Raw genomic sequence first — 26,122 nt, 5'->3', positions numbered from 1 at the left:
AAAAAAAAAAAAAACAGCCAAGAAAGTAATCCCATTTATAATAGCTACAAATAAACAAAAGTACCTAGGAAGAAACTTCACCTAGGAAGTGAAAGATCTCTGTAATGAAAACTGTAGAACATTGAAAAATGAAGTTGGAAGACACATAAAAAAATGGAAAGATATTCTATGCACATGGATTGGAAGAATCAATATTGTTAAAATGTCCATCTACCCAAAGCAATTTGCAGATTCAATGTAATCCCTATCAAAATACCAATGAAATTCTTCACAGAAATAGAAAAAAGTTCCTAAAATTTGTATAGAGCCATCCTGAGCAAAAGGAACAAAAGGAATCACATGAGCTAACTTTAAATAATTCAACAAGGCTGTAGTGATAAAAACAGCATGGTACTGGTATAAATGCAGAATAATGGACCAGAATAGAGAACCCAGAAAAAAGTCCACACGTCTATAGTGAACTCATTTTCGACAAAGCTACTAAGAACTTATTGGGTAAAGGATAGTCTTGTCAATAAGTGGCTCTGGGAAAACTGGATATCATGCAGAAGAATGAAACTAGACCCTACCTAGCTCTCATGATATACAAAAATTAAATCAAAATGGATTAAAGGCTTCAATCTAAGACCTGAAACTATGAAACCACTTACTAAAAGAAAACATTTCAGGAACCTGTGGCTTCAAGGCTACATGTGGCCCTCCAGATCCCTAAGTGCAGACCCTCGACTAAATCCAAACTTTACAGAAAAAAATACTTTGGTGGATTTGTCCTGTAAAGTTTGGATCCAGTCAAAAGGCCACACTCAAGGATCCAGAAAGCCACATGGACAATGATTTCTTGAGTAATACCTCAAAAGCACAAGGCTGGAGCAAGGAAACTGGAGCAAAATGGACAAATGAGAAGCTAAAAAGCTTCTGTATAGCAAAGGAAATAATCAGCAAAGTAAAGAGACAACCCAGAGAATGGGAGAGAATATTTACAAACTACATATCTGACAAGGGATTAATAACCAGAATCTATAAAGAGGTCCAACAACCTATTAGGGAGAAATAAAATAATCTGATTAAAAAATGGACAGCAGATATGAATAGACATTTCTCAAAAGAAGACATAGAAATGGACAATGGGTATATGAAAAAATGCTCCGTATCATTAGTTATCAGGGAAACGTAGGTCAAAACTACAATGATATCTCCCTGTCTGTATCCAATAGACAGGCAGGAACAAACACTAGGCTGTGAAGAAAGGTAACCCACCTATAATGTTGGTGGGATGTAAATTAGCATAGCCACTATGGAGAATAGCATGGAGGTTTCTAAAAAAATCAAAATTACAACTATGATATGACCCAGCAATCTCACTACTAGGTATATACCCCAAAGAAAGGAAATCAGTGTGTCAAAGAGATATCTTATTACAGCACTATTCATAATAGCCAAGATTGTGAATAGACCTAAGTCTTTCAATGGATGAATATAAACAAAATGTGGTACATATATACAATAGAATATCATTCAGCCAAAAAAAGAATGAAATTCTATCATTTGCAACAACATGGATAGAAATGGAGAAATTATGTTACGTGAAATAAGCCAACCACAGAAACACAAACTTTGTATGTTCTCACTCATATATGGGGGACTAAAAATTAAAATAATTTATTTCATGGATGAAGAGAGTAGAATGATGGTTACCATAGGCTGAGAGGGCTACAACGGGAGGGGGCAGATAAAACAGGGAAGGTTAATGGTTGTAAAACTAAACTTAGAATGCACAATACTATTTGACAACACAATAGAGTGACTATAGTCAACAATAAGATGCTATGTACTTTAACTAAAAAAGTAGAATAGGAATGTTCTTAATATACAGAAAGGACAAATGCCTGAGGTGATGGATACCCCAATTGCCCTGATTAGATTATTACAAATAATAGTCTGTACCAAAATATCACATGTATCTCATAAATATATACAACTATTATGTACCCATAGTAATTAAAATATAACTTTTTAAAGTCCATTAAAAATAAATTACAAAAGCCGGGCATGGTGGCTCACACCTGTAATCCTAGCACTTTGGAAGGTCGAGGTGGGTGGATTTCTTGAGCTCAGGAGTTTGAGACCAGCCTGAGCAAGAGCTAGACCCTATCTCTACCAAAAACAGAAAAAAATGAAGCTGGGTGTTATGGTGGGCACCTGTAGTCCCAGCTACTCAGGAGGCTGAGACAAGAGGATCACTTGAGCCCAAGAGTTTGAGGTTGCTGTGAGCTACTGATGCCACAGCACTCTACCCAGGGTGACAGAGTAAGACTCTGTCTCAAAAAAAAAAAAAAAAAAAAAAACAAATTATAAAAATCTACTTGAAAAACTGAAGACTTTTGATTTATTTTTCAGAACAAAATAAATAAACATTTAAGTTATGACAACTTAGATCCTTTTCATATCCAAATTAATTTTCTGTATTGCTATTTTTTGTGGCTTAAAAAAAGTGTTATTTGTCCTATGTAATGATTCAAATAAAGTCAGACATCAAGCTTTAGTATATTGGTGGCTTTACTTTTTTTTTTTTTTTGAGGCAAGATCTTATTCTGTTGCCTGTCCTGAAGTGTAGTGGAGTTATCTTCACTGCAACCTCAAACTCCTAGTCTCAAGCAATCCTCCTGCCTCACTTCCCCAGTAGCTGGAACTACAGGCATGAACCACCACACCCAGCTAATTCATAACATTTTTTGCAGAGCTAGGGTCTCGCTATGTTGCTAAGGCTGGTCTGGAACTCTTAGCCTCAAGCAATCCTTCCACTTTGGACCCCCAAAGTGCTAGAATTGTAGAAGTGGGCAACCCAGCCTCTTCATCTTCTTTAAAAATGATAAAAATCCTAGTGGTTAATTAATAACATGAAGATAATTCCTTTAGCTTGAACACGATCTGCAGTCAGTTGAAAAATGCAAAGATTTCACGTCTGCTTTCCCTCTACAACTGAAGTAAAAAAGTGTTCCTTTTTCTTCACATCAGTAGGAAAAGTGTAATAGAACCAACATACTCACTTTGCAATTGGGTACTCCCACATATATCCCCAGCCTCCATGGAGCTGCACACAGTCATAAGCTACACTGTTTTGTAACTCAGATGCCCTAGATGATCAAAATAAAAAGCAGGGAAGGAACATTTGAGATGAACTTCCATGAGGTATTTCACAATCAACAAACCATCTACAATTGTTTAAATGTACACATTTAATAGGCAATTAAAATAGCATATTAGCCAACCACAAAAGATGAAAAAATTACATATGAAACAAATTTCAAGAGAATTTTCACATAAAGAATATCTTCTTTGGGCAGTGCCTGTGGCTCAGTGAGTAGGGGGCCAGCCCCATATCCAAGGGTGGCAGGTTCAAACCCAGCGCTGACCAAACTGCAACAAAAAAAATAGCTGGACATTGTGGCGGGCACCTATAGTCCCAGCTACATGGAAGGCTGAGGCAAGAGAATTGCCTAAGCACAAGAACTGGAGGTTGCTGTGAGCTGTGATGCCATAGCACTCTACGGAGGGTGACAAATGAGATTCAGTCTCTAAGAAAAAAAAAAAAGAATATCTTCTTTATCAGTGATATTTCTGGCTAGGTTTCTGTTAAGGCTAGAAACAAAAGGTAGAAAACTCTTGACTATTAGGTTTCCTCTGTTTTAGACGTAAAAAATAAATAGTAAAGACCCGAATTTGGTCCAAGTTACTTGGATTTTCTGTATGAATTAAATTACTTGGCCCTCTAATTCCTTTTGTCTTTGTGACATGTCTTTTTTCTCTGGTGACTTTCCACCTAAAAATCACAGTTTTGAAATTCAACATTAAAAAAATTATATTTAGGGTTCTGATTTTTCAGAAATAAATTGAAGGAAAAAGTGAAAAGCTAAGAGGATAGATATTAAAGTACATGCCATAATTTAGGAAACTTGTTAGAAAAATATTTGGGGATAATCACTCCTGAAATGTGTGTGTGTGTATGTGTGTGTGTGTGTGTGTGTAAAAATGTAAAGTACTTGAGAGAAATTCTTTCCTGATTGTACTACAGTTCTAATTGGTCTGGATTTTATTCACCTTAACATAAAAATATGATAGTTTAAAATTCTTTTCTACTTACTTGTCAGTAGTAGAAAACATAAACCAACAGTAAGCATAGACACATTTATCTATTTAAAATAATGTTTAACTTTAAATTAAAACTTAATTTTTTTTTTTTTTTGACACAGAGCCTCAAGCTGTCACCCTGGGTAACTGCAGCGATAGCTAACAGCAACCGCCAACTCTTGGACGTAAGTGATTCTCTTGCCTCAGCCTCCCAAGTAGCTGAGACTACAGGTGCCTGCCACAATGCCTGGCTATTTTTTGGTTGTAGTTGTCATTGTTGTTTGGCAAGCCTAGGCTGGAGTCGAACCTGCCAACTCCGGTGTATGTGGCTGGCGCCCTAGCCACTTGAGCTACAGGAGCTGAGCCTTTAAAACTTAATTTTAAATAGGTGAGGATGTTCCTAAGAAATATGTTATCAACATAATTATTACCAGACTCTGGTGGTAATAATATTTGGAATTTAATTTTTTGTGTTATTTGGCAAGTACAACCGTAAAATATTTACTGAGTTATATCTATTTGCTTCCTCTGCTTCAGTGAAACATACCAGTATGTTATACACCTCATGTTTTCAAAGAACAATGAGGTAGAGAGCTAGCTGAACTCCTCTTTTCTCAAAAATATCTAAAATTTTTCCACATTTTTTTTGCCATAGTCAAAAGAACTTTTAAATGGAAATGAAAGTATAAAAAGTCTCCCCCAAATTGCAATCAATAATTCAACATTAATTTATAACTTGGAAATTTTATTATTAAGGAATCATTACATAAAGCACCAAATATTTCCCCTCTTCTACTTATGACTGAACTGAACACAAGTTAATGAATAATGACAGGAATTTTTTTCTAGGTTAGTTTTGGGCTAATGAGATGTGAGAATGTCTTTTTTTTTTTTTTTTCAGTATAACAAAGAGAAATTTTATTTAAGAACAAAGAGAAAGCTTAGATAGAGTACTTCCAAAGAAGGTTGGAAGTGGGTCCCTCTCATGAATGAGAAGAGGTGAGACAGACGGTTACAAAGGCAGCATGGAGGTACAAATACCTTCTTTCTCTCAGTTTGAAGTAGAGAGCTGCAACTCTTTTACTGGCCTATACAGAATGTTTGTTTTTAAAAAGAAGAAACCAAATCCACTTCCAGATCTGATTTAGGTTGTATATTTTTAAATCTTAAAATACACAAAAGCCTGATAGGGGTCTTTTTTCAATTAACTCATCTTTTAACACCTTTGCTAATGATATTTAATTCAGTTGAAAGTTTTTCTAAACTTAATAGGACATTTTCCCCCCTTTCACTTTGTAGAGCTTGTATAACTTTTGATGGGACCATCAGCTCTTCAAGAATTTTATTTTTTCTTAGATCTGGAAAACACCTTAGATAGAAACATGGTGTCCAATCTAGTCATTTCACAAATAACGAAAAGTATTCCTAGGGGAATTAAGTTTAATTATAGTCATGTAATGAAAACATTGGGACTCTATCTCAAAACTCCTAAGTTTTACTGTTTTCTTTCAACTTCATTAGACTACCACTTTTTAAATAATTTAAAATTAAATCATTACTTAAATAAACTAATCAGTCATTCATTTACATTCTTAAAGTCTTCCTTTAAGACACTCAAGGAGTTTTAAAGTTGGCAGAATTTCATAACAGTTCGAGCAAACACCACATTTTAATTACATTAGCACGCATACCAATATTTTGCCATGGAAGCAGTGGGAGAGTCCAGACGTTTCGTTTCATGCAGCTGGATACAGCTGTCCACAAAAGCTCTGGTTACGCATATGTGTGTTTTTAATTCTGCTAATTTATGCTGCACCGTCTTAAGTTTACAGGAAATAAAAGAAAAAAATGAGCATGGTAGAAGTACAAATTTTGACTCACCTAGCATATCAAACATTATATAATAAAAGACAGAGCAAAACAAAAGTGAAATTGCTGTTTTTTTCCTTCATAAAAAGAGTATATGTTACCAAATCAGACTAAATTTAAAACTCCCTATATTTCAAGGTTAAGGGTAACTGTAAAAAGATGAAAAAATATATAAAAACATAAGTAATATACTTCATTTTAGATTCTAAACTCTAAATCATTAAGAGAAACAGCATGATTTTAATGTGCGAGCACCATCTGGTGGTACAGTTTTTTTTTTTTTTTCTTTTTTTTTTTTTTTTTTTTATTGAATGGTAACTGTGTACATTAATGCACTTCTGGGGTACAGTGTGGTGTTTTCACAAACAATCCGAAACACTTCCATCAAACTGGTTAACATAGCCTTCACGTAATTTTCTTAGTTATTGTGTTAAAACGTTCATATTCTGCTCATAGAAAGATTCACTTGTACCCTTGTAAGATGAACCACAGAAGTGAACCCTCGAATCCTCCTCCCTCCACCCATTCCCCCCTCCCTCCCCCTTCCCCGTATCCTTAGGTTGTTATTAGGTTATAGCTTTCATATAAAAGGTATAAATTAGTTTCATAATAGGGGTGTGTACATTGGATACTTTTTCCTCCATTCTTGTGACACTTTGCTCAGAACATTCTCCAGCTCCATCCTGTTTTTTTTTTTTTTTTTTTTTACAGCTGTTGAAAACACTTATTTTCCTCCAGAGACTAAATCCTTGAAGATTTTTTTTTCTATTAATAAAATCAAGTATATACATTTCCCTATTCTAACAGCTGGACGGACAAGAGGGTTCTATATGTTATAAATACATCAAAAATATTTATTAGATCTTTTGATTTCATATTGCAAAGTACTTAATCTAGATCTGTAGAATGCAATAGGAAATAATGGAATCAGAGCACTCAGGAGATCAAAGCACCCTGCAACCTCTTCCACCCTTTCCCATGCTCCCTTCTACTCCTCTCAATAGCTTTTCTAGCACAGACTAACTGGAACCGAATGGTCTGGGACTATCAAGGTTAATATACCTATGTAACTACCTCCTTCTGGAAGCTATGGACAACCAATAATATTTTTGGAAATTATTCCATTTCGACCATCCTCAATTACTCCTGACTGCTCTCACTTAAATAAAGTTTTACTTTATTCCTGACTTTTGGCTCCTAAACTCTGAACTTTGAATTTACCATCTGTTCTTTTGGCACTGACTCTGGAACCTCCTTTAGGAAATTGGCTTGGACTTGATTCTGGCTTCCTACTTTGGGTAGCCTCCAAAAGTACACCCACTGTAGCTGATTACTTAGGTCCAAGGCCTGGATATGGTCAGCCAGCTGTATCTTCATTGTGGAAATTCATATGGAAACAGAGATCTGAGCATTCTACTATGGCATTTATGAGTGAGACCTTCACTGTGGCTAATAGAAGGCATACACGTGGACATTAAAGACAAAAGTGGTGCAGTGAAACTCACATTAGAAGTTAAATGCAACTCACTTATGCACTGGCAAAGTCCAAGCCATGACTGAGTTCCTAAACGAAGATTGTGGGGCTACGTTCTCTGAGGACGCTGGGCCTGGTTTTCTCAAAACACCAAACTGAAATCTTTCAGTGTCATTGGCAGTGGGGATAGTTTTGGTACTTAGCATTTCTGGAAGAGTCTAAAATGAGAGTATAATAAAACCCAGGACCAAGCAAGAGCAGGGTGTGTCAGGTGGATGAGGACACCTGAGGGACAGATTCCTCACAGGATATACTGTGACAAAAAACCCCAACTAACTGTTCTAGAAACACAGAATGTAACTGGCATCTAATCATTCTAAAACCAAGCAGTGGGAAGGCTAGCAGCAAACTCCCTCTATCTCTGTATCTGGGCCTTTAAGTGCAATCATGCTGGGTTATATCAAAACTTCCTTCCCCTCTCATTCTTTCTCGTAAACATTTTTTATCTCCGTTTCTATTCATTATATATTTAATTAGGCCAAATTTCTAGCCTTTAATTTAAAAACTTCCCTATTGCCAACCTACACATTCAAGTTTATTCACAGAAAATGTAAAGATGAAACAAGAAATGAAAAATGTGGGAAAATAATCCTCTCTGTAGTGAAGACAGATGAGTATATATTCTATTAAAATCCTTGAAATTGAGTTCTAAGCCTACTCCTGACTTAGTTCAATGACTACTGTATCTATTACACTCCATCTGGAAAACAAGTGGGATCTAACAAGTCTCAAGATACTTTTGACCTGAGGTGATGCGACATTCGAGCATTTGTGCACTAGGTACAGTATGAGAATGAAAATCTCTAAGCCTGATTCTCTCATACATACATATGCCTAGGCAAATGCTGGGAGCTTCTAGAAGCTGAAGTTAAATCTCAAACCAGGATGAAATCATTTAAAATTCCTGCTTCAGTGCATTCACTGAGGTCTGGAGGTCTAAAGAATTAATTTCTGTAAGAGTATATAATGTACTCTCTTGGGATAAAGAGTTTAGTATTTATGTATTCTTGGTATTGAGTTGGGTATTACAAAATAGATTAGGTCTTTGCTCTTTCTTCACTGCAGACACTACGTCATACTTTCTGAAATCATTCCTTAGTGAATGGCAACTAATAATTTTGCCATATATTTTTGTGAGTGATCAACATGTTCATGGCAGTATTTTTAAGTGATTAATATTTGCTAATAAATAATTCTGCAGCTAGCATTAAAAAGATTGTCTGAGGTTACTGAGTATACTGGATAGAGTCTCCTTCAGAGTTCTGAATGGCAGAATTCTTGGAACCTTAGAATTATGGAATCAGAAGACATCTTAGAGAGGTTATCTAGCCCAGTATTCATTTAACCAACACTATTAGCTGTATTATCATGTTATTATTTAAATATGTAAAACAAATTATGTTTGCTACCTAATTTTATAGTTAATTAGCCCCACGTTCCAGGTCTTAAAAACTGGATATTTCTTTTTTAGAGGCATAGAAGGAAGAAGGGCTATTTTTTTCCTCTCCTACTCTTGTCCCTAATACTTGTGCCTTTAGAATCAGGAACACATACCACAAAGGAAAATGACTAACCAGGAGTTCTCATTAGAAAAGAACATTCCATTTTCACTTCATTACCTTCTGGGCAGTAAAAATAATATATGGGTTAAGAGTGTAGGCTCCGGTGTTAGAATAACGGTACAACATGGGGCACCTTACTTAACCTCTCTATGCCTTAACTTCCTCATCTATAAAATGATGATAATTAAAATACTTATACTGTATAGGGTTGTGGGGAAAAAGTAAAATTAGTTATTTATCACAGTGTCTGGCACATAGGGTGTAGTCAAAAATGACAGCCATAATTATTTACCATCTGAATTTTATGGTTTTATTGTCTAGTCTATGGAAAAATCATGAAACTCGATATCAACTTGGAGAGTACAGATTTAAAAACATCCCAGAACTTCTGCTCTATCAATCAGTATGGTAGGTCTTATTCTAAAAATAAAATAAATTTTGTGACATGCATCCCAAATGGTTAGAAAGGCCCAAAATGTTCAAAATTCAAGGGTAGCAAAGAAAAAAGAAGATGAATGGTTATGTAGTCATAAAATGACATTTGGCCTGGCTTGGCACCTGTAGCTCAAACGGCTAAGGCACCAGCCACATGCACCAGACAGCCACATGCACCAGAGCTGGTGGGTTTGAATCCAGCCCAGGTCTGCCAAACAACAATTACAACTACAACCAAAAAACAGCTGGGCCTTGTGGCGGGCGCCTGTAGTCCCAGCTACTTGGGACGCTGAGGCAAGAGAATCACTTAAGCCCAGGAGTTGGAGGTTGCTTGATGCCACGGCACTCTACCCAAGGTGATAGCTTGAGGCTCTGTCTCAAAAAAAAAAAAAAAATGCTAAGTATAATGTAACATTTAAAGGTCTTCTATTTCAACTGAATAATTAAGACCATAGTATATCCAGCTACAGAATAGGGGGTATAGGTATGGGCAGTTATTCATCTTTTCTGAATATATTCCTAGCTTGAAATATCGAAATACCTATTATTCAAAGATATTTATTTAGATAAAACAGGAAGGTTAGAAGAAATATCTCAGAGAAGCCAGAACATACACACATATTTAGAAAATACCCCTAGCGAGCAGCAATGTGCCTGTAGAAACAGAACGCTACTGCCACCTACTGAAATTTCAGCAAACTACCTCTGAAAGGAGGCAACAATAAAACACTTTGAAAAGGAAGGATCAAAACTATTTCTTTTCTTTTTGTTGTCAAAACACAATAAAACAGTCTAGACCAATTTTCTATTTCCTTTGTGTTTAAATGTAAAATCTTTTTGCATGATTCAGGTAATCTATGAGCAGCAAATGTTATATTTATCTGTTATGATCTCATAAGAAGGCCATAAACATAGGAAATGTAGATTCACAAACAGAAAATACGTCTGTCTAATTCATTTGTTATAGTATCCAGAAAAAGAAAGCCTGACTGTTTCAATAAACATTTGTGATCTGAAATTGGTAGTGTTTAGATTTCACAAGCAAATGATACTGATTCTATTCTGGGTACAGTTGAGAAAGTTGCAGAGTGACACCAAATGGTATTATTCCCGTCATACTGCCAGGAGCCTCTATTGTATATTTCCAGAGTCATACCTATCAAATTATATTTGAGTACATAATGCTTACAAGCCAATTAGTATATACTTCAGTGAAACAAAAAGGCATAAATCACTTATGTCAGTATTCCTCAATGGGATATTACTGGTATTTTGAGTAAGAGTTGTAGTAAACGGTCAATAGTTGCAGTAACAAACTATCTTTCAATTACAGGATATTTAACCACACTGTCCCCCAACACACTATATGAGTTACACCTCCATCCTCTGCAACCCCCATCCCTGACATTTCTAAATGTTTGAGGGAAAGGTCAGTCATAGATGGCCGCTGATATGTGTAAATCAGCAATCCATAAATGCAAAGGAATATAAAGTGTAACATCCTTCCTCTTAAGGAAATCACAACTTAGGCAAGTCAAATCATACTGTTCTTACAAAATGTGTTCTTAATTGTGGGCCTCATTTTTAGAGATTCAGAACAACTGTTTTAGGTCTATTATCCCAATAGGAGAGTTAGGATGTAAAGACTTTTCTTTAAGATGGAGAAAAGTCAACTAAATGACCAAATAGTTCCCAAAATGACATAGAGAACGTCCAGCTCTGGAATAAGAGGAAAAAGCTGATTAAAGGTCCTTTATACAGGAACAAAATGAAACAAGGCATCATGTAAGGTTAAAATAATGATAATAGACAACTTTAATGAGGGCTTACGTTACTGGGCAAAATTCAAAGCACTTCTGTATATTATCCCATCTAATTATCACAACAAGTCTATGAGGTAGTTTCTGATATTATTTGAAAATAGGAAAATATTCCTATTTGTGAATAAATTTTACAAATCTTAAGATTTACAACTGTACGATCATTCAGTTTTATAAATCAAATATATTTCATGAATTAATAAGTAGAAAATGTTTGTGAGAGAGAACACAACTTGCCTAGACTACAGAAATTCAAATGTGCTAGGACTTAAGCCACACTTCAACAGAATTTCTATAATGCTAGTCCTGAAAAGCTACCAAGGCATTTCATTTCTACTTTCACAAAGCCTTTCAGCCAAAGTCATTTTACTTAAAACATTTTAAGCAGAATTCTAAATCCAGGGTATTTTGCTGGTGAGATATTTCATGAATTTTCTGACTGCATTGCTTATGAACTATTCCTTCATTTAAGAAAAAACTAGATGATTCAATATTTAATTGGCATGTTGGGTGATCATGGACACCATATATATTGAGTTCTTTTGCAAATACCTTACTTAAACTTCATTTCCTGGCAAAACCCATCCTTAAATAAACATAATCATTCACCTTCTCTGTGTTTGTACCTGGGTAGCTAAACCTTTATAGTAAAGTTGATACACCAAAAAACAGAAGGTACCACTATAAATTCATGATCACTCACCTCACCTGGGTCCTGAATACTGCCAGGCTAACTGCGTTCCTCTAGTAAACTCAGTCTCATTCTAAAGAGGGTATTTCAAACCTCCTTACTCTCCTTAGACACCTCCCTGCCCTCTTCGCCCTCTTTTCTTTCAAGAACTATCTTTGTCTATTGTTGTTTAAGGAAATAGGTCTTCTGAAAAGAACTTTTGTAATCTTTTACCAACAGGCTGTGTAACTAACTGAATCCACACCCGTCCTTTCCTCTTCCTGTTAAAATGGAGGAATAGTTCATCTATGGAGATAGGAAGGTCTATCTTTTCACACATTTCAGTTCCCACAACCTCATCCTTTCTCAAAGAGCCCGTGCAGTTGCTTATCCCTTCCACATCTATCATCTTTCCCTCTTTACTAAAACCTTTCTCTAGGTATTAAAACATATTCCCATAGTCCCATTCTAACAATAATAATAAAAAAAACAATAACCTCCAAGTATCTCCCCTGACTCCCAAATCCTTCCCTCCCTCTACCCTCTTCCATCTCCATCCTTCCACTCAACCACCATTCACAGCTAATCTCAGCAGAGTTTACTCCTCATTGCTATCGACTTCTCCAGTCACTCCGGCCAATCACCCTGCAACCCCACCACCATTAATGGCTCTTACTGAATAATTTCCACATCATTACATCCAAAACATACTCTTCATCCCATTTTTCTTCAAACCACCATTTGGTCCCATTCCCTCCTCTATGAAATCTTCTTTCCTCCTTGGCTTCTGTGACAGCACCCTCTGATATGCTTTCTAACTGTTCATTCTCACTCATCTTTGTAGTCTTCCTTCCCTATTCCACCTTTATATCTTGCAGTTTTTCCTCAAGGACTGTGTCCTAGGACCTCTTATCTTACTCTCTACTTTCTCACTTTTAATGATTTTACTTTTTATAAAAATTACCCCAGATTTGTTTACACTAGACCCATTTCAGATGATTAATACTAAACTATGATAATACTAAAACTATGCAACAAGCTTACCTGTATATGGGCAACTGTTTTCCCAAAAGCTTTTCTTTCTTTAACATAATTCCTGGTTTCTTCAAACATGAATTCGCTGGCTGAAACTGCCAACTCAGCAATTAACAGCCTTTCCTATGATATAAAAATTAGGTCTTAAATAATACTCTATATAAGTGATTTTTCACTCAATTTCTTTTTTTTTTTTTTTTTTTGAGACAAAGCCTCAAGCTATCCCCCTGGGCAGAGTGCTGTGGCATCACAGCTCACAGCAACCTCCAACTCCTGGGCTCAAACGAGTCTCCTGCCTCAGCCTCCCAAGTAGCTGGGACCACAGGCGCCCGCCACAATGCCTGGCTATTTTTTTTGGTTGCAGCCATCATTGTTGTTTGGTGGCCCGGACTGGATTCAAACCTGCCACCTTAGGTGCATGTGGCTGGCGCCTTAGCCACTTGAGCCACAGGTGCCGAGCCTCAATTTCATTTATAAAAAGATCCTCCAATCTTTATAATAATAAACTGCTAAAGATTAATTTATTTCTTAAATCTTTGTAAGTGAAGGCTCCCACAGATTCTTTTCACATATCTGTAAGGATAACTCTCTAAAGCAAATCCTTTATTTTTACGAATACTTGTGTTAATTATATGCAATTCATTTAATTTTCTCTTCTCTTTACTCATCTATGAGTATATAAATTCCACAGTTGTTTTTATTTATTTCTGTGCACCAATATAACTTAATGCACCTGTTGAAATGAACATTTTTAAAGTGCACAGGTTAAATTTTATCTATTAGTGTAAAAGTAGCCTTAGTCAATTTACGTCCACCATACTGGTGGCTTTCATATTCTGCTTAAGTGCCAGTATTCCTAGCCCTTGCTCTCAATGTTTAGCCCATGTCAAGGCAGCCATCAGGCAAGTGTACCCACTTACACTGGCATCCGAGGTTCAGTGATCACTTGTCAGCCACCTTCCAAAAGCTTCTTTGGGAACTGACCTTACCCAGCTACAACTTTTCAGTCTGAAATTAACACCTTTTCTTTGTGATTTACAGTATTTTGTCAAATGCTTTGGTGGCATTCCCTTACAAAGAGCTAAAAGATTTTGACTTATAGTTAAAAAGGTAAAATCATTCCAAGAACAGAATCAAGGAATTGAAATAGCTGATGTTCCTACTCACATTATAAGCTTCAATTGTGAGTATTCCTGAGTTCAGCTATTTACTTATCTAGGCTATAAAACTCACACTTTTATGACAACTTTGACACTCAAGTGATTGGCTATTTCACAAGTTTTCCATGCATAGATTTATAGAGTTCTGTGTTATCCTATTTCAGTTAATTACCTAATCAAAAGATAGAATCTTAAACACTTCTGACCTGTGGGAGCTCTTGCATGAGGTAATAGAAGCCTTTATTCTCTTCTCCAAGTAGGGCACTAGCTGGCAACCGCACATCTTCAAAGAACAGTTCTGCAGTGTCCTATGAAACCAGTGACATATAGAATGTTCTCATTTAAATCTCCCAATAACCTAACGAGGTGACTGTATATTCTATTTAAGAAAAAAAGCAAAAAACCCAACAAATTGGAAACCAAGTTGGACTGGTTAATAAATACAACTAGTAAGAGGTAAAGCAGGAATTCAAATCCAGGTCAATTGGTTCTAAAACTTGTAGCGTTTCCATTGCAATACACTGCCATTCTATTGCTAATATTGTCCGCTCTCTAGGTAAGGGGTACCAAGGATTTCTAATAAATACTAAATAAAACATGTGTTTTATTAAGGCATAGAAAAAACATTTTCTGTTCTTTACAGTTTTTTTCAATACATTTTATAAATAGATGACTTATTACCATGGAGTTAATTTTGCCCTTTCTACAGCAGATATTCAAAATACTCTGACTCATTTTCATTGGTGACCCCCAGAAAGAGATACAGTGGCATAAATGAGAATAAATCTCCTTTACTATTTCTGAAAAGCATATTTTAGGGATTCAGCATAGGAATTACATGATTGTGCCACATGTATTCTCTATATCAGTCTTATAGCTCATTAATAGTAAACTCAATTATTATCTGAATAGTATCTACATACAACTTACCTGTGCTTTTAATCCCATTTTATGTAGCTTACGTCCCTTGATAAATCCTTTCATTCCATTTTCCACCAGAAAAAGGCTGATGCCGTGGGCTGGAGAGCGAGCTTCACGATTCGTGACAGCAACCACAATCACCACATCACTTAACCACCCGTTAGTGATGAATACCTGCAAAAGCCCAAGTGCACTGTAACAAGCCATAGTCATTCAGATCCACGTGCAGGCTGAAACAGACTCGACATGCTTTATCTCTTTCTCTGTACCCTATCCAGTTATCAGCAGGGTTGATTATTTATACATGAACTTATAAAGAATCAAGGAAAAATTACCCATCTCTCAAAGAATGAAGCCTTTCTTCTTATTCCTATTTTAAATAATATTAACAGATTATATTCCTTTAAAAAATAAAACCAAATTATCTATTATATTAAAATGATAAATTGTATTTTAGAAGCTACTGACAAGAAAAAGGAATCAGCTTTGAATGGCACTATTATTAAAGTATTTGTATTAATATGCTTATTTCTCAGTTTTTGAAAATTCCCTGTTTTCTTTTTTATAATGGATGGCCTGCTTTTAAAATGGCCTAAATGAGAGACTATGGTTAAGGAGGAAAAAATAACTAAATGATAGAAATTATCAGATGATATTGATTAAGAAGAATGAAATATGCCCAGGGCACATATTAACAATTAACTTTTCCTCCTGGGTCTTTCCTGGGTCACGTAAACCACGTTCATGGTTTTAGTTGCCCTCTACATTCTCATTACTCCAAGGCTTTATCGAAGCCACGTTTCTTGCTAGAATCTAGATCTGTACACCTGCTTGCTTCTGGACAGTTCCACCTGATGACTCGTGGGCAGATTATATTCATTTCCACCCCTACTCTTTTTTTGCTTGTTTGTTTTTAGAGACAGAGTCTCACTTTACTGCCCTAGGTAGAGTGCTGTGGTATCACAGCTCATACCAACCTCTAACTCCTGAGCTTAGGCGATTCTCTTGCCTCAGCCTCCTGAGTAGCTAGGACTACAGGTGCCTGCCATGACGCCTGGCTATATTTTTTTTGTGTTGTTGCAGTTTGGCTGGGCCGGGTTTGAACCCACCACCCTCGGAATATGGGGCTGGTGCCCTACCCACTGAGCCACAGGTACCGCCCTCCACTCCTACTCTTACCCAATCCTGCAGATCAAACTATTTCCCTATCTCAGTGAATACTTCAATGAATCATGCTATCATTCTGCTTCATATCCGATTTGGCATCTAGTTCTTTCTAATCCATTTCAATACGTTTTATTTTTTTAATCTATTCACTCTTTTACTTCACTTGTCATTATCTTATTTCCAGTCCTCATGATTTCTTGCTTAAGTCCCCACAACTGATCTCTCTTACAGCCATATCATCCAGCATGATGTCACAGAGATCTTTCTAAAATACAACCCGATCATACCACCTCCAGACTTTTTTTTTTTTCAATTTTGGCTGGGGCTGGGCTTGAACACACCACCCCCGGTATATGGGGCATGCGCCCTACTCCTTGAGCCACTGGTGCCGCCCTCTCCAGACATTTTTAATAGCTCCTACTAGGCTTCAGAATAAATTCTAAATCCTCAGTGGTATATACAAAACTCATAAAAACCTGGCACTCGCTTACTTCTCCTGCCTTATTGTTCGTTCCACTCTTCCTCATTCCCTGCTCTCAGGCCAGCTCTACTCTGCTGTCACTCTCCTTTCTCATCTTTTCCTTTTAAGATTGTTAAAATTATTATACATATACATATATATTTATAGTCTATATCCTGTTTTTTTCACTTAATATTCATAAATAATTATTTTCCTATACTGTTAAAAATTTTATGTTGGTATTTTAATGGCTGTATATTATTAGTAGCTCAGATGTATATTTGCTTACCCATTCCTTTACTTTTTTTTTGCAGTTTTTGGCTGGGGCTGGGTTTGAACCCACCACCTCTGGTATATGGGGCCGGCACCCTACTCCTTTGAGCCACAGGCACCACCCCCATTCCTTTACTTTTACTTGCTTTCAAATTATCTGCTGACCTCCATATTACAAGGTCTTCTTGACCTACAGGTCTTTGAAAATCTTATTTCTTCACTTGGGAGGCCCTTTGCCAACTTGGCTGTGATAAATCTTACTCACCCTGGACTAAGTTCAGATATCACATTGTCCAAAAAGTCTTCCCAAATTCTCCAGGCTGGGTTAAACACCCCCACAGCACCCTGACTTTATCATGATCTTAACATTTATCAAACTGCAGATGATCTCGCCATTTGAAACAGTAAGGGTATAATGATACTAGTACTTTCTTTACTTAACATCCGTCCCTCTAAATGATTTGTTCAGTAAAATGCACAGTGCTGACACATATAAATAATGAATGGGTGAAAGGTGCTAGTGCCAGCTATATGACAGCAAGTGAAGCAACGGTGGCAGTGTGGGTACGGGTGACACAATGATAAAGACTCTCAACATCCTTCCTCTTAGCCATTTCCTGTCCATATATCTATCCTCAATGCTTGGAATAGTCTTTAGCATACAGGAGGCCTTCAAGGGATGTTTTAAACATGTAGTTTGAAAAATATATTTCTCAAAAAAATTCTATACATTATGGCAAAAATATTATTTTGACAGAACTGCTTCATTACATTACCCTCTGCTCAAAGACTTTGCAAGTCTCCCTACTTCTTACCTTTCTAAAGTAATAGTGATCACTTGTGCAGTTGCCACAGCTGAACTGATAACTGATAACGTTAGTCCTACTCAAATTGTTGACTATGATATTTAGGAAATAAGCTGAGGAAATTCACTTATAAGGAAAATTCTTTTATAACTTTATTAGAAGCTGAAAGAGTGCCTTTTTATTTGCTTGTTTTGAATCATACCATATCCAGGAATCAGCACCTGTATGCTCTAAAATCCCTGGTCTCAGATATGTGTTAACTATAGATACTAGATAAATGATGGAAAGGAAAGGAAGAGAATAACAGTCCATAGGGCAAAAATTATCCACTTTAATACTCTGATCTCAATTTGGTAAAATCAAGTGGAGTCCTCCAAAATTCCTTCTTGGAGGTAATTACAGAAAAGGATTTAGAAATTCTGAACCATTTCTACACTAACTAGACCTGATATGAGTGCTTCCACCATGATGGATCCCCTTTTCTAATAAAGTTATAAAAGAATTTTCCTTATAAGTGAATTTTCTCAGCGTATTTCCTAACTATCATAGTCAACAATTTGAATAGGGCTAACGTTATCCCTAACAAGGGCCAATTTTTTGGGGGGGAGTACTATATGCTTATAAAATGACAGATCCTATGTTAACCAGTTTGATGAAAATATTTCAAATTGTATATAAAAGCAGCACATTGTACCCCATGACTGCATTAATGTACACAGCTATGATTTAATAAAAATAAAAAAAATAAAATGACAGATCCTCATAGTAGATATTCTATAGATAGGATGTAAAGTTACAAAGAAAAAGAAACAAATAATCATACATGAGTATATAATACAAACATCATTGTGACTCTCTCATCTTTTTCTTTTAAGATTGTTAAAATTATTCTATATATATATATATATATTTATATTCTACATCCTGTTTTTTCATTTAACATTCATAAATAATTATTTTCCTGGCTCGGCGCCTGTGGCTCTACCAGCTAAGGCACCAGCCACATACACCTGAGCTGGACAGTTCAAATCCAGCCCAGGTCTGCCAAACATCAATGATGGCTGCAACCAAAAATAGCCAGGTATTGTGGCAGGTGCCTGTTAGTCCCAGCTACTTGGGAGGCGGAGGCAGGAGAATCGCTTGAGCCCAGGAGTTGGAGGTTGCCGTGAGCTGTGATGCCACAGCACTCTACCCAGGGCGACAGCTTGAGGCTCTGTCTTAAAAAATAAATGAATGAATAAATAAATAAATAATAATTATTGTCCTATACTGTTAAAAAATTTTATATTGGTATTTTAATGGCTGCATATTATTAATAGCTTAGATGTAGCATATTTGCTTACCCATTCCTTTACTTTTACTTGCTTTTAATACTTTTTACTATTTCTAATGGAGTTTTTGAAACAGAGTCTGTGGCACTTTTTCTGGATGGTTCCCACAGAAGACTAACTGAGCAGACTAGGCCTGCTTAGGAAGCTCGAGGCATAAGACCATGTGGTTCCCATTTGACTTTTGACCAAATATCCCACTCTTCTTTCAAAACAAGCCCTCTACATACACTGAGTTAACTGATTGTATGCTGGAGTTAGCACTTGTTTATTCTTAGGATGAATAATTTAGATTAATATTTATTAGACAATACTTGAAAAACACCAGTGACTCCATTTTGTGACTGCAAAGGCATTAGCTTATACAAACAAAAATTAGCCCTTCAGTAGACGTTGGAAAATAATGACAGAAAGACCTTAGAACAGTGTAGAAAATGAACATCTTTCCTTCATTTAACACTTGACAACAAATACTTACTGAGTATATGTCAGACGTGATTTTAGGTAGACAGTATTATTTGCCCTCAATGGTACCAGATTTTAAGGGATATATTTACTCCTGAGCTTGTTTACAACCCTAATTGGAAGGGCTCTCCAATTCTATTAGTAAGTTGATTGATTCTCAGAAGGACTGAAGGGCTCCTGAATCTTTCTCTCCTAGGATCTTGTGAAACTCTTCGTATATTTATGAAAAGGAATCTCTTTTTATATTTTTTCCAGTATTTCATCAATATAAAGTTTAAGTATTGTTTGCCCCATGTTTGGGCAAGGTAGGCCTTATATCTCCCTTCTCTGGTTTGATAAGGGCTGCTTGGATGCTAAAACAACCTTTGCCACCTCAGGACCCATGCCAAAAAAAAAAGGAACACAGAAGAGGCTACCACAGATCTTAAGCAATGTAAATGTCATAAATTTCTGTCTCCAAAACAACTAAATTAAAACCTGTGTGACTCCTTAGATTTAACTGGATCAATATTGAGTAGTAATTGTGACATAGTTATCCAAAGCAGGACTTTGGAGAAAAGACCCACCCACATCCCTCTTTACGCACCTTGCTTCCATTCAGGATCCAGTCACTCCCATCCTTTTTAGCATTTGTCCTTACTCCTTGCAAGTCACTATAATTGGAAGAAAAGATAAAAAATTAATCAACTGGCACTGAGTCTCTAATGAGCTACAGCTATCTAATGGTAGATAACATTTCACACAGGTCACAACTTGCAGCTGAAGGAATTAAGCAAGTCCTCCTATGTATCTTCTCTGGGAAAGAACTCTTCGAAGCTGCTCCTTGTTTTTTTTTCTTTTTCTTAGTTATTGTGTTAAGACATTTATATTCTACATTTAGAGAGACTCACACGTACCCTTAAAGGATGAACCATAGGCGTGATCCCACCAATCATTGTCCCCCCACCCACCCTCCCCCCTCCCCTCCCCTCTCTCTCTCCTCTTTCTCCCCTCTCCCCATATTCCTGGGCTAAAATTGGGTTATAGCTTTCCTATGAAAGCTACAAATTAGTTTTGTAGCAGGGCTGAGTATATTGGATACTTTTTCTTCCATTCTTGAGATACTTTGCTAAGAAGAATCTTTTCCAGCTCCATCCATGTAAACATGAAGGAGGTAAAGTCTCCATCTTTCTTAATGGCTGCATAGTATTCCATGGTGTTCATATACCACAATTTATTGATCCATTTGTGGACTGATGGGCTCTTGGGCTTCTTCCATGATCTAGCAATTACGAATCTGCTCCTTGTTTTTTATGGACTTTGCCCAAGAGACTTCTTCTTTGACTTATTTTGCTTTGTATCCTTTACTGATCATAGCCACAGATACAATATAAGCTGAATCTTATGAGTCTTAGCAGATTATTGAACCTGGGAGCGGTCTTGGGGACCTCTCACATACCAAAATATCAGAAACATGAATTGCAATTATCCATTACACATCTAATCACTTCAAACATTACAGGTGAGTTTCAGGAGGAGATCACATAATGTAGAGCCAACTATATGAAAGGCAGATTAAATGATACAGGGTTGTGAACTAATGGATACCCTGATTTTCATCAAAAGGATGGATGTTGATTGTGGACATTTTAAAGTTGAAAGCTTCTATATTCTAACACCATAATTTTCATCATAAGTACAATTTTCATCATTCATTAACAGTGTACTTGCCTATTAAAACAATTCTATATAGGACATATCAAAGAAAACATAAAGGTAGTAACATAGCTCAGTTTGTAGATTTTTCTTAAATTTTTGAATAGTAAACATAAAATATTAAAAATTGTTTAAAAGTGTACTACTTAGTAATGCTAAGAATTCTGATCCTCATAATAATCCCAGTTTCATTGATAAGACTTTGACGCTCTGGGATTTTACCCCAAATCACACAACTATCAATGTGCTCTATGAACTTGGTCAAAATACTTTATTTATTATTTTCTTTCTCCCCCTTATCTAGAGATCATAATGTCTGTATATTCCAGATAATCATAATGCCAAAATAAGAAAATTAACATGAAAGCACTTATAAAATGCTGAAGTAACATACAAATAACATAATTATACATAATGAAGCCTCCTATGTACATGGAAGGGGAAAGCAGTGAAACACCAGATGTTTTCTAGCAATTGCAACCATTACCTGTGGAGGAAAATTAAAGCACGAAATCCCTGGCAGACAAAATGAACCATCTTCTCTACTCTTTTCCTCTCACATGATTTTCCTTATTTTTCCACCATAATTCCTCAACCTTCTATGACTTTTCTTCATCTGTAGCTGTTTTCTCTGCTTGCCTCCTCTTACCCACGCGGGCCCTTTACTCATCTCTCTAAATATCTGATGATTTGCTATCCTCCCATGACTCTCACTGACCGCCCCCCAGCCCCAACAAAATCTGCCTGTTTTCTCCCTTTTCCTTCTTTCTTAATTACCTATACCTAACCATAGATCAGGGGTTCTCAACCTTCCTAATGCCTCCTAATGCTGCAACCCTTTAATACACTTCCTTATGTTGTGGTGACCCCAACCATAAAATTATTTTTGTTGCTACTTCATAACTGTAATTTTGCTACTGTTATGAATCATAATGTAAATATCTGATATGCAGGATATATTTTCATTGTTCCAAAGGGGTTGCGACCTATAGGTTGAGAACCTCTGCCATAGATGAAGGCAGAAAATTTAAACAAAAATCAAATGAGTCTTTGTTTGCATGTGTAAGTTGGACATAATTCAAGATCTCATTTATTCTGTTGCTTTTAAGCTAATATGTAACAGGTTGAACTTGAACATACTGATCTCAGAGAAAATACAATTCAATTTGAATACTGACAGCCAAGCTTTTTATATCTTGAAAATATAAATAAAATTTAATTGTGTTGCCAAGTAAAATATTGAATATTAAGAAGTGTAAAAATACCTGGCAATGCTTCTCCATGGTTCAAACTACTAGATCGGCTTGGCACCTGTGGCTCAAGTGGCTAAGGTGCCAGCTGTGTACACCCAAGGTGGTGGATTCGAATCCAGCCCAAGCCCGCCAAACAACAATGACGGCTGCAACCAAAAAAAATACCCGGGCGTTGTGGCGGGTGCCTGTGGTCCCAGCAACTTGGGAGGTGGAGGCAGGAGACTCGCTTGAGCCCAAGAGTTGGAGGTTGCTGTGAGCTGTGATGCCATAGCACTCTACCTAGGGGGACAGCTTGAGGGTCTGTCTCAAAAAAAAAAAAAAAAGAAACTACTAGATCAACAACTACAGGTCCATACAAAAAACAATGTAAAAAAATGTAAAAATAAATAATATTGTCAAAAAAGAAAAGTTATCATCTTAAATCAGTAGAGCCTGGTCTTTGCAAAAACAAGTCTTGGATTTTTTCTTATTGCTTCTGCTACATCTTTACGCTCTTTTGCACTACTCATCCTGTTGGCCCATAAGTAGCTACTCTCCTTAACGTAAATCATCTCCCATACTGTGCTAGCCGGGAAAAGTACTGCCTCCTCTCCACATTGCCTTTTACCACCTATCTCTGCAAAAGATGACTTTCTATTCTCTGCCTCGATTTCTCAATAACCAACACACTCTCTTTCAAAATTTTCTGCGCTCTGGGCTACTGAAATCACAATGAATAGACCATCAGTGGCCTGCCATAACCTCCTCTCACTGTGTTTCTCACTCCTCCTCCCCAGCCTCCTGCCTTTCCACCTGACTCCCCTTCTCATGACAGACAGAGCATATGCCCACATTTCTTTCTAACTCTCAGTCCGTCTGTCTCTGTTGCTCCATCTTTTGTACAGTTCCAAATTGAAACCTAATACCCACAGTTTACTCCTTGGTGCCTTTTTTGTCCTTCCACTTTTCCTCTTGAGGATCAGTGCACTGTGCAGAAGCTCTCCCTCCCCATTCTTATATAACTGGGTCTTTCTCATTAGTCAGGTCTCAGTTTGAACACAACCACTTGTCACAGGCCTTTCTTAGTATTTACATCTAAATTGTTTTTCCCTCTCTCACCAACACAAATATACCATTAGCCTATAGCACAGTGTTGTTTCCTTCACAATGCTTATCACAATGTATGATTAAAATTATTTTTGTTGGCTTGTTTTTGTCATTCTCCTCAACAAGTACAGAGAGACCATATCCATTTTGCTCACCACTGTAAACCAGGCACATTAAAGGCACTTATTAAACAACTAGAAAATGACTAAATACATGATTTTTTTTGTTTAAAGTCAGAGTCTCACTTTATCACCCTCTGCTAGGATGACACAGCTCACAGAAACCTCCAGGTCTTTGGGCTTAGGAGATTCTCTTGCCTCAGCCTCCAGAGTAGCTGGAACTACAGGTGCCTGCCACACTGCCCAGCTATATGGGGCCAGCGCCCTACTCACTGAACCACAGGCACCACCCTAAATATAAGATTTTATTCATTCCCACTGCACCAATTCTTGCTTACTTAGGAAAGATTCTTATTTACTTTTCAATTTTTTGAGACAAGGTCTCACTCTGTCACCCATGCTTCAGCAAAGTGGCATGGTCGTAGCTTACTGAAACTTCATACTGTAGGCTCAAGTGATCTACCCGGCTCAGCCTCCTGAGCAACTAGGACTACAGGTAAGCACCACCACACTCAGATAATTTTTTTTTAATGTTTTGTAGAGACAGATATTCCTATATTGCTCATGCTGGTCTTGAACACCTGGCCTCAAGTGATCCTTCAGCCCCAGTTTCCCAGAGTGGTAGGATTACAAGTGTGACCTGCCATGCCCAACCAATGAAAGACTTCTAAAACGTGTTGCTGCTACCCCCTATCTCTAGAGCTCCAAATACAATTTTTGACAACTTGCTTAATATTTACATGTGACTCTCACCCCACATCTACAATTCATCAGGCTAAAAATTCAACTCATACCCTACCATTTTATTTCCATAAAACTATGCTAGCATCTCAAACGGAGTATACACTACAATCTGCTTTATTGTTAATTTCCTACTGGACTTTGAAATTCCTTGAGGTCATGATTCATGCTGTGTTCATCTTTAAATTTCTCTTGGTACACAGTCAAGAGTCTTGTATAAACCAAGTACTAAGAACACGTAAGGTCACTGCTGCCAAGAATTCAAAGCCAACTAAATTATAACTTACCTTCCAGCCCCAGGCTCTGTCATTGCTATGGCACCAATACATTTGCCTGCAGTCATCTGGGGGATGAAGTGCTTAATCTGTTCTTCTGAGCCATAGTTTGCAATATAGGGCATGACAATATCTGAATGAAGACTAAAACCGGGGCCTGTACAATTTGAATATGCTCTTAGAAAAAAAAAAAGGAAGAAAATTTAAACCTCAAAATAGTTATTTTATTGTTTCTAGTTTTTTTGTCAATTAAAAATGACCAATACAACAAAGTATTAAAGTTTTTATCATTCTGTGTGGTAATAGCCTGTCTGCTCACAAAACCTATGACATTCTTGAATGTTTCTTCTCTTTCATTTTTACTGATCTTTCAATTTCTGGTTCTGTCATAATAACAGTGTTCTAACAAAGCTTAATGAACACTTACTTAATGAATTAAGAGATAAAATATTTTAAAATAGCAACCACCTATAACTGTACACCCCAACATAGGAGCTATTTCTGTGATGGCAAATTATCTTTGCTGTAAGGACATATTCTGGAATGGATGCAGTCATGTTGTGCATTTTGTACTTTGCTGTTTTCTTCTAAAATTATATGACACATAAAAATCTTTCTTATGTAGTTTGTATAATTATATGACATTAATATCCTTAAATTATGTGACAATTATATATCTTAAATAGCTATAAAATATTCTAAATTGTTTATGCAGCATAATTTGCTTATTTATTTTCTCACTGCTGGACATTTAGATTGCTTCAAAATTTGGGAGATTATGATCTAGCATGACAATGATTACTGAACATAGACAAATTCTCTAAAGTAGCATTCTAGATCAAACAGCAGGAATATTTTCATTTATATATATATATAGTCATCTTTTCAATCCCTAAAACACTTATTACTCTCATTTATAATGCCACCAATAGGATAGGAGTATGTCAACACTGGCTATTAGAGTTTTTCATTTTTACAGACTTTAAAGATATTCAATATAATACCTCCAGATCAATTTAATTTACATTTTGATTGGTAGTAAGGATAAATTTTTCTCATTGAAACAACCTGTTTGCACTACTTTTTGTTGCACTACTTTCTGGTGAATTGTTTCAAATCTTTTGCCCCTTCTTCAACTAAAATCATTGTTTGCGCTCATATATTAAATTTCTGGTATATTTGATGGGCATACTTTTCTATTTTTCTGTTCTCTTTCAAATATCTTTATAAAAGCAGAAAAATAAGCATACAGGTTGACAGAAATGAAACTATCTCTTTAATTTTTAATGGTATCATTTTTAACAACTTAAAAGCAGATTT

At 36.4% G+C, this 26,122-nt stretch overlaps 1 protein-coding gene across 1 annotated transcript in view; it reads right to left on the bottom strand.

The window, feature by feature from the left end:
- The window catches only part of ACADL (acyl-CoA dehydrogenase long chain), a 41,237-nt gene that overhangs the window by 3,786 nt on the left and 11,329 nt on the right, over nucleotides 1–26,122 (bottom strand). Inside the window, exons 4-10 of the mRNA XM_003784982.3 lie at nucleotides 24,815–24,979; nucleotides 20,220–20,286; nucleotides 15,144–15,308; nucleotides 14,420–14,521; nucleotides 13,063–13,176; nucleotides 5,820–5,947; nucleotides 3,048–3,134 (exon numbers count right to left, since the gene is read on the bottom strand). Coding sequence (XP_003785030.1) covers nucleotides 3,048–3,134; nucleotides 5,820–5,947; nucleotides 13,063–13,176; nucleotides 14,420–14,521; nucleotides 15,144–15,308; nucleotides 20,220–20,286; nucleotides 24,815–24,979 — 828 coding nt within the window. The remainder of the gene's footprint in view (nucleotides 1–3,047; nucleotides 3,135–5,819; nucleotides 5,948–13,062; nucleotides 13,177–14,419; nucleotides 14,522–15,143; nucleotides 15,309–20,219; nucleotides 20,287–24,814; nucleotides 24,980–26,122) is intronic.

Source organism: Otolemur garnettii, unplaced genomic scaffold, assembly GCF_000181295.1.
Source record: "Otolemur garnettii isolate 467f Iridium unplaced genomic scaffold, OtoGar3 scaffold00013, whole genome shotgun sequence".
NCBI classification, from domain to species: Eukaryota; Metazoa; Chordata; class Mammalia; order Primates; family Galagidae; genus Otolemur; species Otolemur garnettii.
The sequence above is the reverse complement of the archived record's forward strand: the minus strand, read 5'-3'. Positions and strand labels throughout refer to the sequence as shown.